The sequence below is a fragment of the Osmerus mordax genome, chromosome 4, assembly GCF_038355195.1.
Source record: "Osmerus mordax isolate fOsmMor3 chromosome 4, fOsmMor3.pri, whole genome shotgun sequence".
Taxonomy (NCBI): Eukaryota; Metazoa; Chordata; class Actinopteri; order Osmeriformes; family Osmeridae; genus Osmerus; species Osmerus mordax.
In genome coordinates, this window is record NC_090053.1 from 18,522,830 (window position 1) to 18,538,349 (window position 15,520).

Sequence of the window (15,520 nt, forward strand, 5' to 3'; positions counted from 1 at the left end):
ACTGTGTTTATTGGTGTAACAAATAAGTCCGGACGAGCATTGTGGGGTCAACAGTGCAGTTTAATGGTTGTGCTGAAAGGAAGCTGGACATTTCTTTAAACATCTATTATACAGATCAACATCAGAGGCTGAAATATTTCCTGTACGCATTACAAATGTTGACTCAAAAAAAACACATTTTCCTTCTTGGAAAAAAAAACTTTAAACACAAATGTAAAGAAGGAAACAAAGAAGGCAAACAAACCAAAAATGCTTTTATATATTTAAATTTTTGTTTCGGGCTCAACAGAAGTCAAAGAAAAACAACCATAACTCTGATGGAATTATGGGTCGTGTAAATATTTATTATGGCTTACGGTTGGGGGAGAAAAAAAATAAGTTTGGAATTATGTTACTTATTGCCAGATTCTATTCACTTTGAAACAAGTGAAAGTTATGAACCAAATTTTCATATTACAAACATATGTACAAGTTTTATTTTCATCAGTTTATCTTCACTATATAGTTTTTTACAAGCATAGTACCACATACACCAATCTATATACCATTAAAGTTACTAATTCTTATTTACAAAGATTTGGTAAAACCCTGATTTTATTTAACAGTATTTAAATTGAACTTGCAACTATTTAACATAAAACACTTCAAAAATACTTAATAGCAAAAACCGACTGTTCGCTCTTTAATCCAAAACACTTTTACCAAAAGGCAAAACTTGTTTTACTTCTTTTTTACATTATTCCCTGCAAATGTATTTTTTCCATTCAATACTTCAATACTGTAATATAATAAAACTATGGTCCCCAAGTACACATTGTTATACAGTGTAACGAGTACATAAAACAAGTACAAATACTAAGAGGTCTTCATAACCCTAACTTTACATGGAGGGACTTTGTAAAGGAACTGTGGGCAGGTGGAGTACAGGGTTCTAGAACTTGTCATTGTTGCCGTTTTCATGCAGGTCTCCATGTAGGATCCAAATATCCTCCTGTCGTTGGTTGTTCTTGTTGAAGTTGTTGTTGCTGGGCAGTACATGCCTTGTTTTGCTGCTGGGTTCGGTTCTGGTCTCAGCTGCGTTGCGATTGCCATTCGCCTGGTTGGGGGTGGAGGTGCTGCTGCTGCTGCTGGGTCGTGGTGGCTGCCCCCTGCTGCTGGGGACAGGGAGCTGGGATTTGGGCCTGGAGGCAGATCGCCTCTCGTGGCTTTGGGCTGCGTTAGCTGGGCTTTGGTTTGCGTGATGGATGCTAGTCTGCCAAAGGGGAAAAAAAGACAGTAATGAGCAGAATGTAAAATTATTATAAAATGTGATTATAACTCATATTCAGAAAAATTGTGTGTGCCAGAATCTCTATCAGCAACCCTGCTGGATATACGTATATATACATATATATCTTACAGTTTGTGGTCGCAGTTGAGCGGTTGTCTTGTGGTCAGTCTTATGTAGTGATTGTCTACTTGGAGAGCCAGAGAAGACTAAAAATTCATCCTTTGACTGGGCAATCTACAATGAAAATTGGGCATTTCAATTGTTCATTGAAACATAGACATATCACGAAGTAGTAAGACATAAAACTGAGGTAAAGTCAGAGGTACAGTAGGATAGTACACTACCTTGCTGATGTCAGGTTCTGATTTGCTGGTGCACATGGTCTGCAGTTCTCGGATCAGTTCAGTGTCGTCATCAGAGCAGAGAGACAAATTGACAAGGTCTCCATCCACCAGCCTGCCACACACACAAAAACCTGATCACTCTAGTCAGTCTAATATCAGAATGAGCTCATGTGTAGTAGCCTACTGTCATGTCACTGAGCCAGTTGGATTCCTTTAAAAAATAAAAATCTCTGAACATACACCGACTACTTTCAAAGCAAACATTGGACAGGATATTGCAAACATTTCAGAATGCTAATATTAAGACAAAGTATTATATAAAAAATTAGGCGTTTCGTGGGCATGTCCAGTTGTTACACGTTATTTTGTAGTGCTGCACTTGAGTTTCATCTGACATGTGGGCTGCATTAACAAAGTGAACAGATATGTAAATGCAATGCTAGAGCAAGCATAGGAATTACAAAGTTAGATCAAAATAAAAGTAATGTGGTGACATTGTGCTGTGAACTCTATGATCACTGAAGTATGATGTAACACCATTTAATGTTTTTTCTTTGGGTCACTAGCTTTCATGATTTAATATTGAAGCACTGTCTGCTCTTTAGTGTATGTACTTTCACATCAGTATGCAGTAAATGTATCTATACATAGAGACCAGACTCACATCAGTCTGCCCTTGGAATGGGTCTCATTCCAAAAGGGACACAACTTTGGACGACTTATTTTCCGATGTGATTAATTTGACAAAGCCATCATTTCAAATTATAATGACTGGCTGAAAGGAATGATCCCCATCTTGACTAACAGTTTTAGGATCATAGATGACTGAATGGAATTTTTTTGTTATTCATCATATCATCCAACACAATGATGGGACATTGTACATTAAGGATCCAATTTACAAATGAAAAAAGATTACGGTGGATTGAGCAAATATTTTAAAAGTGACAAGAGCCAGTGGTGCCAACCATTTAAAAATTATGGTAATAAAAAAATAACTGCTGTGCTGAAGTCTTATAACGTCTGTGTTCCATCAGGAATGCCATCTATTTCATGTGAAATACGTGACAGCCATGTTTCTGAGTACTCAGTCAAATGGAGGCAAACACTGACCTTTGGCTGTTGCCGTTGTTAATGAAGCGGACATCAGTGTTGGACAGTGACCCTGTAATGAGAGGACACAAAATATGGATAAAGAACAAAGAAATGTCCTCCTCAGCTGCGTAAGATGACTAGTCTCCTCCTTACCCTCTCGGAGAGAACCACTCCAGTTCGTCAAAGTCCTCCCCTTTTTTCTTGGGCTGGTGCTGGCTCTTCTCCACATGTTGCAGTCCCTCCCCTTCCTGCTGCCACTTCCTTTGCAGGAGCCGATGGTTGACACAGGGAAGGTCCCTCCCCTGAACTCCAACAGGTGCCGAGCGATCTCTGTGGAGGGGGAGATGTGCGACACGGATTCAAACCCCTTCATTCGGCAGAAATAACGCATCCCCTGAAAATGACACACACACACTTTTCATGTGCCCACCGTGACACGGCAGGGGGCAGCCATGCAGCACAGCCTTGTTGACCAGGATGCTGAGAGCAGCTTTGACCACCGCCTGCTCGCCCCGACTGAGGCCCTGATCACCAGGGGACGGTCGCTGGGCCGGAGAGCGTTTGACCGTCACGCGGGAGACGATGGCCTCCTCCACGCGAGGGACCACCACGAGGTTCCACAACCCGGCCAGCCACCTGGAGGACACGCATAGACACAAGGGATGAAGAATGCAAGGGATGTGGGGGGCAGGTGGCTGAGCGGTGAGGGAATCGGGCTAGTAATCTGAAGGTTGCCAGTTCGATACCCGGCCGTGCGAAATGACGTTGTGTCCTTGGGCAAGGCGCTTCACCCTACTTGCCTCGGGGGAATGTCCCTGTACTTACTGTAAGTCGCTCTGGATAAGAGCGTTTGCTAAATGACTAAAATATAAATGTAAGAACAGCTCGCATACATTAATATGGAAAACCTAAACTGTAGTACAAGTCAAGTGTATGAGTGTAAAGAACACACACACTTACTTGACAATGGCCAGAGAATTGTCGGGGACCACAGGGCAGGAGAGGAAGAGCTGGGGTCCAAGCAGGGCCTCGTGAGTCCCCAGACGGGAGAGGCAGGCGTTGAGCTGCTGCCACACATTGCTCACCCAGCCCAGGGTCTTCTCAAGCAGGCCCTCAGGATCCCCGGCACAACCTTGCATCTGGGCAGAAAAGGTAAAGGGAGGTTTGGGTAGTGCCAGAATATGAACCATTCTGTCGACAAGCAATGACAAACAGGCTGAATGTGGTTTCATGGGATCACAACCATAAAATAATATTGAGAATGCAGTAAAACTTTAGGATCTGGCACTGTAATCCATGATATAATAAATGTTATAATAAATCCACTTCACCTTTAACACCATTGCTTGCAAAAATGTTGTAATACTCTACAACATTATAGGGATTATATTAATGAAATACCCCCCATGTTTCACCTTGTGGAGCAGTTTCCGGCGAAGGTGCCTTCCCAGAAGGCCATGCAGCGGCTCAGCGTCCCATCGCAGGGTCACCCAGCGGAAGTGCTGCTGGAGACGAAGCTCCGAGCCTTGGAGGCGGGACTTGGACAGCGTGCCAATCAGAAAACCGCCCTCCTGGAAATGGTGCAGGCCGGCTTGGGCTGATTGGTTGAGAAAAAGAAAATAAGTTGGTTTTCACTCATCATTGGATTCCTATCCTTGTCCGAATTCACCTGAGATTGATAGCATGCAGGTTGGAAGTGGCCCGGGGAGCCTCACCGTGTGGCAGGGGCAGCAGGTACGCCGTGCCTCGGTTCTCCAGGGCCTCACACAGGTCCCCCAGGAGTTCGGTCAAGGAGCAGGCCTTCTCCAGACCCTCCAACAGGACCACCACACACCTGCTGCTGCTGCACACGCCAGACACCGGCACCAGGAATCCTGAGACAGAGAGACCCAGAGAGGATTCAACCTTACTATTTACATTTACATTTAGTCATTTAGCAGACGCTCTTATCCAGAGCGACTTACAGTAAGCACAGGGACATTACCCCCTAGGCAAGTAGGGTGAAGTGCCTTGCCCAAGGACACAACGTCATTTCACAGCTGGGAATCGAACCGGTAACCTTCAGATTACGAGCCCGACTCCATAACCACTCAGCCACCTGACTCCCTATTTACAACTTCAATTAGACATCTTAAGTATCTTTCAACTTCCAACAGTTGGTGTATAAATGGTATATTCACCACAGTTGATGAATGTCTCCACGAGCTGTTCCTTACAAAGACTCCTGTCTACCTCCACCCTGATGATGTCACAGCCCACACCCGCCACTTCCTGCTTTTGCTAGGGGACAAAGGAACAGTTGTCATTGAAAGGACAGGCAGCTAATAGCTATGGACATTATGAAACCAAAGACAATATGAATATGAATGAAAACACAAACACAGAGGCTGGCCGGTAGGGGTGTGATCTGTGGTGTTACCTTGATGCAGCGAGAGATCTGATTGGCCAGGTACTCCTGGCAGCTGCCCTCCAGACCGTGGAAGATGACGTTGCGGTACTGCTCCACCTGAGGGAACGAAATACAGAGAATAAACTACGACTGCATTAACACTAGGCGGATTATGCGGAAGAACACATCATTTTAAGTGGAAGAATGAAATGGTTGTGTAATAATGGTTTGAATAATGTACTTCCAAGCAACACAAGAAGCCTCCTGGGTAGAACTGGTCATTAGTAAAGAACAGCTACACAGTGATGTGATTACATCCCTCGGTGACTATTCAAGGGTTCCTCCACACTGTTCTGGAGGAGGCACTGTACTGCCTCCTGACAGCTAGCTGGTTGATTGACACACGTTTAAGGAGTATAGAGACCAAACCGTTTATATTTTCCTGGCGAGTATCTATATAAAAGAAATAGCTTGTCGGCAGAGGGAATGGCTTACCTTACATGAATATGAATACATCCAAGTAACACATCAATTTAATGGACATGATTGTTATTATAGTCAGATCTACTTGTGCCTTAATGATGGGACGACAATATTGACAAGCCTATTAAGTTATGCATTCCCAGTCAGCAATATTTTGCAAGCCTCCTTTCTTTCTGCAATTTTCTTCCTGCCTTTGGCAAAAACAACTGTCTTACTTCTTGCCTGGAATTATAATTAATTCTTCATATTTTTTATATTATAGTTTGCTTCTCTTGTAAAATAAGCAGGTTTGGCAGACGTGTCCATGTTTGTGATTGCTCACATTGCAAACACCGCCCCTACACGTAAACGCACTCGTAGCTAGATTCTGAAAACCTGCGTTGCCTTGACAAGCTGAAAACTACTATTGTGACACGGTTTGTGGTTGATTACAGTTTTTAGGCTTAGTGAAAACAGCTAACAAAAAAAATCCTTGATGTGTTGAAATTGCTTTGTTGTAAAGGCCCCAGGTCTATTCTGCTATTCTGGAAACACAAAATACAGATCATGTCACCAGCAGGGGGCATCCTAGCACACCGAACTTCCCAGACCCTGTTCAAGAATTTCCCACATCCGCTTTTGATTGTCAGTTAATTTTTTGGGGACAATTTCCCTCTGTTCTTTTATTCAACCTGTCCCCTCTACTCTACTGTTCTTCTCTTTCTCTCTGTAGTGTATATACTGTGTGTGTGTGTGTGTGTGTGTGTGAGAGAGTGAGTGAGAGAGCGTGTGCGTGTGTGCGTACCAAGCGGATGTAGTTCTGAAGCAGCTGAAGAGGGATGAGAGATTCCAGGGCCAGTTCGTCCACACAGGACTCTGACAGACCTGTCAGATACAGACAACCAGCCGGCTTAGCAACAAGAACACACAAACACTTTACATTTTAAACAGCTTGCGTTTTTCTGCAATTACTATGCAGTAAAAACACAGGGTTCTGAGGTCAACAGCCAGAAGAGCCAGACAAACAAAAAAATAAAAAGTTAAGGTTGAAAGAAACAAACTGCATCTCTTCACCCAACTACAGATGTAGAAAAAAATGCCCACAGAACAGCAAACATTAACTTAAAATCAAATACAATCTTGAAAATGTGTAGACAGTCAACAAGTCGATAATCAGTGAAAGAACAATTATCCAAACAATAATTAGCAAGACTTTTTAGTGAGGGAGTTAATTCTAATTTGGGCAATCTATTCAGAGATGGAAATAGGGTTGCCAAGTACCTTTCAGTCGAAGGATGATGCGCTGGCACAGAGGTTTCCTGACCAGGTCCCAAGGGGGGCGTGACAGCTCCTGACCTGGCAACCACACAGTGTCGCCTACAACAATGGAACCAGAGAGACAAGAGGAACATTGGCGATATAGTACTGAAACGCTCACAGCATTACATACTATAAAGTCTACTCACAAGTATGCATACTCAAGCAAATACCACAGCCAGCCCTTTAAATACAATTTTAAAACGTACCAAAAATGTAAATACAAATGGAAAGGCAGGCACGCGCATGCGCACACACACACCGCTCAAGGTGAGGACAACTCCAGAAACCATCTGGGTGTTACGGATCTGGGTGTTACGGATGTGTGATCTTTCCCCCAGGTCTTCCACTCCTCTTTTACCACCATCTCATCCATAATGAATACCCCATCCATCTCATCCGACTCTCCTAATTGTCCTTTATGTATTCCTACATCCTGTCTATTGGAAAAGTGTCACCCTTGAAGGTGGCTGGACTTTAATCTGTATACGACGATGCAAGTGATGATTCGGAAGGAATGTTTCAAGTGGAAATGATTCATAAAGTAAATCCGCAAATAGCTCAGAAACGAAATAATGGTAAATATATATATATGTAAGCTTATTGACTGTGTTACATTTCTGACTTTACTTCAATGAGAGTTTGATGACAGATAAGTGAACACAAGGTGATCCCCCAAAACACACGGTTCCGAATCTCCCACTCCTTTCACACAGGACTAAAGCACAGGAACCAGTCCTACATTCAGAATCATTCACCTCCTTCCCCTGTCAGATTGCTGACAGGGGAGGAAATTATAACTTGAACTGTAAGGATGCAATTGGGGGCAGCAGCTGTTTGGACGGTGCAAAGTCTTTAAAAATAGCATGAGACACCATGGTAAACTTGGCTGTCAGACTTGTGGGGGACGCGTCTAAGATAACAGACTGAGCCTAAGAATAACCTGCCCAATGTTTGGGATATCCTTTCAAATAGCAGGCAACTCTTTTGGTAAACGTGCAGCTAGGGAAAAGGCATTAGGAACACAGACACATATAGACACACAGTTATGAAATCGTTCATGTGTTTCTGCCACAGGCTTGTGTACAAACTGCCTGCCAGCTTTTGGGCGTCTAAACGGCAGCCCTTACCTATGAGCCCTGAGGCGATGCTGGCAGGTGTGAGCCCCAGGTGTGTGTGCACGCCGTCCCTGACTTGTGCGTTGGCGGTTTGCTCTCCGCAGAGCAGCTGGAGGTGGGAGTTCAGGGCCAGGCCCAGGGCATGACTCAGCTCAGCCCAGGACGTGCCGGGGTGGACATGCACACAGCCCAGCACACTCAAAGACACCTCTTCTGCAGGGACCTTGGGACAAAGGGGCTTTCTGATACTTTCCGGCATCTGGACACAGACAGACACTCTGTAGGAGTCTGTAGGCGGGGGAGGGGGGGCAGGGAATATAAAGACAAGGGGAGGAAGAAAGCCAGAGGACTGTGGTTACCTTAACGGATTATCAAAGTTAAAGTAGGGGAGTAAAGCAGTCCCACAAAAACAAAACAAAAAGAATTACCACTAACAATGTACCCAACTGTCAGTGAAGCCCTGTATACTAGAAAAATCCCACACAGAAGCATGTGCACACGTGTCCTTGGCCTGTCTGTTCCTCTACTCACGCAGGTTCTCCAGCAGGTCTTTGCAGTCGTCCGTGGCCACGTCATGGATGGTGCGGTTCCAATTGTCTCTCCTCTCAATGTCCTGCTCGCTGTGGCTACACAGCACCTCTAGGCAGTCCTAGATACACAAAGAAATGAGCTACAAACATCAAAGTTTCAGAATAGAAAGTGTTTGAGTGTGTGTGTGGGGGGGGGGCATGTGTGTGATCCCAGGAAGAACATTTCTGAAAGCAGAGGAGGGGAATTTCCCTCTCTGTGCGTACTGTAAGAGGTGGGCTACCTTAAAGCCCCTAGCAGCAGCGATGTGGGCAGCGGTCCAGCCCTCACAGTTGGCCTGGTTTAGCACTGCACTGGACAGGACCGGGGCATGGTTGTGGAGGTTCGAGTCGGAGTTGGGGATGTCGGTGTGGTGAAGGTCTGGGCGGCAGAGGAGGAGCCGCAGTGTGTCAACATGTCCTGAGCTGACTGCTGCGTGAAGCGCCGTGCAGCTGTCCTGTGGGTCACACACAAACGTCACCTTTCCTTTTCGTGAAAATAATGTACATTTGTATCCTACACCAGATTTGGAGTGGGGCACTGCAGGACATCAAGGTTAATCCCAGGTAACGTTTGTATGGAATACAAGGTCCTTGAGGTCGGTTAAGGACAACTGGGATATTTGTGGGGAAAATAATGGGAGAAACGTACGGTTGAGGCTCGTGAACTATCTGCCCCTGCGTTGAGCAGGGCCTGGACACACTCCAGCCTCCCTGCAGCGCTGGCCATGTAGAGAGGGGTCTGTCCTCCTACTGCTCCCTGGTTCACATCACTCCCAACTCCCACTAGAACGTCAACACACCTGTTTGGTGAGAGGAGAGATGGTTACGTGAATGCACACTTTGGCTATGCCTAATAAAAGCCTAAAGCAAGTTGGATTTATTCGTTATTTCATAATTATGGAATAGGAGATGGATTCTGAATAAAGCTGTCAATGCTGACAAGTGATAGAGACCACGATTCAGTCACACTACCTTAAAGTCAACTCAACTTGGACTAGTTAGTTAACCCTAAGTCCTATATGTGGGTTGTTATGAGGGCTATCCCTAATCCTCCTAAAATAAATAAAAGATAAAGTATGAATAAAACAAAGAACATAAGAGTACCGTCCAAGACTGATCTGATGGTGGCTGGAAAGTGGATCCACCTGCAAACACCTAATGTATTCCCTCTTCTATCATTTTCCTGATTCCATATACTGTTATACTAATATACTGTTAATACTAATATACAGTGCTTAATATTCTGAAAATATCATTTAATTTGTGTGCATTGACCACGTTATTTGTGTGATTAGGCTACATTAATGTGAATATTATTACTGGAGAAAGTGATGCTGTTTCGCCCTGGTGTTTATCCTAAAGTCCCGTTACCAAGACAAAGGACAACGTAAAAGAGATGACCCTCTCTCTAAGTGAAGATGTTTGATAGTAAGCCCATGCCTAACTTCCCCTTAGTGCAAAGTCTCCTGCATCTAAAAGGTTGGCATCTAAATCTGCCAACCTACTCAAACTTGACTTATGAGCCGAAGGATCAAAGGCCAGGTTTCCTCAAGAACCATCTTGCATGTACCTGTTAACTACTGTACTTTCACAGACATACAGCTACTGGAATTGTGTGGGGAAATGCAGTGGATGGAAGAAAACACCAGTATGCAGGATATTTTGGAAAACGTTCTTTGTATGGATACAAATTGGTTGAGGGCTTCACACACTTACCTGTGGTGGCCATGAGCGGCAGCATAGTGTAAAGGAGTAAAACCGTTTTCATCAGCAACATCAGCAGTCCCCCCTGAAGTCAAAAGTAGCTTAACGCAGTCTGTGGGATGGGGGAGTTAAGTGAAGTTAAGAGAAGTTAAGCCCTGTTGTCTAAATGATCTCTCCTCCAAGTGACACTGAGGTTTCACAGCTGTCTTTAATGTACTTTTGCACTTTTGATCATCAAAACATCGCGTGCTCTCAAAGCTCACCTTGATACATCCGCACGCTGTGTGCCTGAAACCGTTTGAACCCAAGGATGTATCAAAATATTACTCAAGCATGCCACAACATGCTAAACAGGTTTACTTGCCACATCATGATCCCACATCATCACCATAGGGTTTAACTTCAATTGCAACTAATAAAGTACTAACGAACAGAAGTAATAGTTAAAAAAAAATTCAACCCTGAATAAATCAATAGTCTTCATCAGTCCAAAATATACATAGACTGGGGTCTAGGCCAGTACCTGTGTGTCCATTTTGAGCAGCAGCAAACAAGGCAGAGGTTGGGTGGTCTTCAAGGTGAGTAGTAGTATTATCCATTGTATCTGGGTTAAGCAGCATTGACATTAAAGTGACATTTCCCTGGGAAGCAGCTTGGAGGAGCAGGGGGCGCTCGTTGTCCAGGGCAACGGGCCCACCGCAGGTTAGCGAGGGGACTAAGGAGGGACGCCAGCCTGCGAGGTGAAAGTGGAATGTGGTTATTTAGACGTGAGGAGGCCAGATCGTGGTACTGTGGAACACCTGAGATCAACGGAATGGGGATGCACAGTTGTGCAGTACAGCCTACTTTATTTACGGAATTGTTGTGGGCTTTTGGCATTGATCATGGTAACTATCTTACCAGATGCCTGCTAAACCTAACATCCAGCCACTAATCTATCCATCAACCGATTTGTCATTAATTAATCATTGATCAATATAAAGATACCCAAATGATTTGACATTTGGGTATTTTGTTGCTTACATGCACACAGACACATCTAGCAGTGTAATACAAGTATGTCAAAACACTATTTAAAGTGCACAATAGCAAAGAAGAAGCACAAATGTCCATATAATAATCTACCCTTGTCTACTACATGGGGAAATGCCCATGCCCACTATGACTATGGAAGGAACCTGCAAGAAAGCTAGCTAACAGCATATTTGAGTTATGATGCTTATTTGGTGTGTCTCAGGGCGTGCAGGTTAACAATGTGCAGTTTAGAGCAGAGAGAGCAGAAGACCTTCCGAGCACACCCTCGTCTGAGTGACTGAAAAGAAGAAGAGAAGGGGGAGGAAGGGGGAAGTCTAGTTCAGTATTTTAAGGACATCCGTAACGACAGCCAAAACCGTCACGCTTTCCAAAATGTCCGTCTGTGTTACAGTTTTTTTAGGCCCTGCCGTCGAGACTTACAACATTCTACCTGGCTCTTTTGAGCAGAAAACCAAATTGTCTACTTAGTGTGGGGTAGGACTATGGCTTGATTTCCAAGCAGTCTTCTGTAGAACAGCCCCAATTTACATATTTTAAGTATTGATGTGCCAAATATAATGTAAAAGAGAGTGGGGTAGCCATGTTTCAGACCAGATTAAATTTGAATAATGTTGTTGGAAATACCTCATTTAAATCTGAATTTAAACCATCTGCAAGTAATAAATCGCAGAGCAAACATGCATATTGCTTGTTAGCCCAGCCTAGTTTTGCTGGTACTCACTTTGATATAAAAGCAACAGTTCAAACAATAATCCTAAATACAGTAAAACAGCGACCTGTAACATTGCATAAACATTTTCATAAAACATCACAAATGAGTGCAGGAGTTTGCTTGAAGAATACACAAGGGGAGATGTTAGTGGGAAGGGAGAACAGGAAGTATGCAGGGAGGAAATGGGACGTTAGGAATGGTTCGTGGCATGCGATTGGACAATGGAAGGGAGGAACAGGAGCAGCCTCTGGCATCAGCTTCAGAGAAGAGGGTTACTCATAGGAACCCTGCACACCCAAATAACCAGGAAACTGTGGAAAAGCTAACAGCCTCAACACTGGGGTGTAACATGGTGCTAGGGGCTGGCCTCACATGTGACCATACCTCGGTACAGTGTTAGAGACATGGAGTCTGTGGGAACCTGAGAAGGCTGACATGACAGAACAGAAGGGCTAGAGAAAGGCACCCAAAGTGGGCAGTATCAAGTACAGAGATGAGATCTCAAGCAGTGGTTTAGAGGAATGGTGTCACATGTGTGGGAGTGACGGATAGGGTCAACTGCAAAGGGAAGAGCAAAGCTGAAGTCCACTGACCTGAATGCTATTCTGATCAGGATACATCAGTGTTTTTTTAATCGTTTTCTGTCTGTCTTCGAGGCAAATGCTAAACGCTAGACTAGGCTAGCTAACCTGGCAAGAAAAGAGAATAGAGCAGAGAAGGGAGGCAGTGGGGATTGTGGTGCCCCTTTACCTGATGCTGTTGCCAGGGGGCTGCCTGGGGCACAAGGGCTACGAGATGGAGCACTAGCTGAGGAGGAGGAGGGGTTTACGGAGGGGATACGGACAGTGGTGGCGGCGCTGGCAATGGGGGGGCACTCTGCACATGCTGCCGGGAGTGGTGGCCCCCTCGGTCCCCCCGCTACGGGGGGACTGGCACCCACCTGAGACGCGGTCAGGGCTGGGACCAGGTCCAGTGCCGGTTTGGGCGGCAGCTGGGGCGTGGCCGGCTTTAGCCCCGTCCCGGGGGAGCGGCTGCCATCCCCTATCAATTTGATAGGCGGGTGAGGGGGAGAAGGGGTTTGGGAGAGGCCTGGTTTTTTGGGCGGGATGGGCGGCGGGTTGCCCCGATCGATCCTGGCCACAGTGGGCGACTTGTGGCCGATCTGGGAGTGGCCCAGGCGGCCGGGGAAAGAGCCCCCCTCGGAGGTGGAGTGGGGCAAGCCTGGGCGCAGCGCGCCCGCGCCTCCAACCGGAGGACTGGTGAAGCGCGACAGGACCTGCGTGACGGTGTGGCGTGCCTGTTGCTTGGCGGCAAAGTTGTCGCGGTTGGTGGGGGAGAGGTCCCGCACGGGTGGGCTCTGGGAGACGGAGCCGTTCTGGTCCTGCTCCTGGAACTTGTAGCGGGCGGCCTGGACGCGCGGGCTCACCCCAGTGGGCAGGCCGTGGGGCAGCGTCTGCCCCTCGCCTCCGTTCTCCGCTTGAGGCAGCACTGCTGAGCTGCTGTGGGCCAGCCCCCGGCCCGCCCCGGCAGACTTGGGCAGGCTCAGACCAGCGTAGTTGGCTGGGGTGGGTTTGATCGGTATATTGAGAGGTGTCTTCTTAGGACCCTCAGCCTCTGTTGGGGCGGGCAGGTCTACTTGGCAGGAGGCCGTCTGTGAGCTGATAGGTTCTGTGGCCACAGCGATAGAGACCATGGATTTGGGTTTGGCCTGGGGACTGGTTGCGGCAGTGGAGTCGACCGTGGCTGTGGGGGTAGCAGCAGGAGGTTGGGCAGGGGCAACACCGGTGGCCACAGGAACATTTGTACCGTCCTTAACGTCGACCTGTTCTGTCCTGAGCCGCTCCACCTGCTGGCGCAGGCTCTGGCTCTCGGCCTCCTCTCGGCCCAGCCTGGCACGCAGCTGTTCCCGCTCCGTGTCAAACTCCGAGAGCTGCTTCTCCATCTTGGCCTCCATCTGCTGCCCGCGCTGCCTCTCGGCGCTCAGCTCCCCCTGCAGCTGGCCGGCCTGGCGGCTCTCCTCGTCCAGGCGGGCGGAGATCTCGTCGAAGCGCTGCGACTCCTCCACGACGCGGGTGGCGAGCTGCTTGCACTCGCGCACCAGCATCATGACGATGTGCTTGTTCTTCTCCCGCTCGTCCTTCAGCTGGGCCGTCAGCTTGCGGTGCTCCTGCTCCAGGCTCTGCAGCTGCAGCTTCTCCAGCTCCAGCTGTGATTGGAGGAGCAGACACAAGTGTTGCGTCAGGGGGTGGGTTGATATGCATGTGTGTCAGAGGGACATGCTAACGCACATGCCAAGGCATCTGCGAGCCACACACTCAAGACACGCATCCTAATCCCTCATCAGACAAAGAGGATGAGGGAGGAGGATGAGGGAGGAGGGATGAGGGAGGAGGAATGAGGGAGGAGGAATGAGGGAGAAGGAATGAGGGAGGAGGGATGAGGGAGGAGGGAGGAGGATGAGGGAGGAGGGATGAGGGTGGAGGGATGAGGGAGGAGGAGGAGGGAGGAGGGATGAGGGAGGAAGATGAGGGAGAAGGGATGAGGGAGGAGGGATGAGGGAGGAGGGATGAGGGAGGAGGATGAGACCATCCAAACACACACGTTCATGTCACGTCTACGTCAGTAATCAGACAAATGTTTACCTTCCGTAAACAGAATTTTCGTTCCAAATTCAGATTTCACAATGAGAGGTTTGAATCCCAAGCAGCCTGCTCAGGGATGCACATGTTGTTTACAGTTGAGCTGTCATTTTGCTTGTGCATTGGTCAAGGGTGATTTTCTTTACTTTTAAAGATTTTTCACAAGCTTTAAATCACCACATGAAACTAAGTTTTATACACACATATTCCACCCAATAGTTTATCTTTATGAACTGAAAATGTACCTGTATAAATGTACACACAGTAGAAATGTACAGAAATGCTCAACAGCACTACTAACGACTAATATGCATTCTGTGATCAATACTTGTGTGGGCATGTGGAATTTGCCGGAAAAGGCCTTCATTTGGACATAATCTGTGAGTCAACAGGGGGAAAGGCCACAAAAATAAAAAATGTTAAACTAGCTCTCTCACCAACAGAGATGGTAACAAACCTTCTAAATATACAAATGATTTTCGATGACTTGACACCCCCCGGGGGGCTATATCTGGAGCGGAGATGCTATTGTTAGATCTGTGTTGGCAGCCAGTGTCCACAGGCATAGTCAGGCTTTCCAAGCAATTGCCTGGCTGCACTGCTCTAACAAGCCCCAACAATGAAGTAGACCCATCTTGCTAATCCACATAGTAACACATCTCATTGCTGTACGAGACAGTAGGCGCTATGTGATGACATTTTTATGAATAGGTTTTAAAGTCGTGAGTTTGTCGTGGCATTCTTCTCCTGCAATGCTACAGCTTCTTGGTAATAGTACAGCCCTGGTTCTATAAATGGATCACATCATTAATAATTTCTCTATTCTAGGCCCTGTAGTATAATGTACAGTACAGCAGGTTTATCAT

The 15,520-nt window shown here is 46.5% G+C and overlaps 1 protein-coding gene across 2 annotated transcripts in view; it reads right to left on the reverse strand.

The window, feature by feature from the left end:
- Window positions 1–45: 45 nt before the first annotated feature.
- Window positions 46–15,520, reverse strand: part of cttnbp2 (cortactin binding protein 2) — a 33,656-nt gene continuing 18,181 nt past the window's right edge. Inside the window, exons 4-23 of one of the 2 annotated variants that reach the window (XM_067234746.1) lie at window positions 12,766–14,221; window positions 10,792–11,001; window positions 10,281–10,380; window positions 9,214–9,364; window positions 8,807–9,019; window positions 8,527–8,644; window positions 8,008–8,283; window positions 6,842–6,937; window positions 6,366–6,445; window positions 5,129–5,215; window positions 4,890–4,989; window positions 4,425–4,583; window positions 4,125–4,306; window positions 3,670–3,848; window positions 3,140–3,345; window positions 2,863–3,039; window positions 2,728–2,779; window positions 1,615–1,726; window positions 1,400–1,504; window positions 46–1,252 (exon numbers count right to left, since the gene is read on the reverse strand). In XM_067234746.1, coding sequence (XP_067090847.1) covers window positions 932–1,252; window positions 1,400–1,504; window positions 1,615–1,726; window positions 2,728–2,779; window positions 2,863–3,039; window positions 3,140–3,345; window positions 3,670–3,848; window positions 4,125–4,306; window positions 4,425–4,583; window positions 4,890–4,989; window positions 5,129–5,215; window positions 6,366–6,445; window positions 6,842–6,937; window positions 8,008–8,283; window positions 8,527–8,644; window positions 8,807–9,019; window positions 9,214–9,364; window positions 10,281–10,380; window positions 10,792–11,001; window positions 12,766–14,221 — 4,380 coding nt within the window. In that variant the 3' untranslated portion in view covers window positions 46–931. The remainder of the gene's footprint in view (window positions 1,253–1,399; window positions 1,505–1,614; window positions 1,727–2,727; window positions 2,780–2,862; window positions 3,040–3,139; window positions 3,346–3,669; window positions 3,849–4,124; window positions 4,307–4,424; window positions 4,584–4,889; window positions 4,990–5,128; window positions 5,216–6,365; window positions 6,446–6,841; window positions 6,938–8,007; window positions 8,284–8,526; window positions 8,645–8,806; window positions 9,020–9,213; window positions 9,365–10,280; window positions 10,381–10,791; window positions 11,002–12,765; window positions 14,222–15,520) is intronic. The other variant, XM_067234747.1, reaches the window with a different exon arrangement.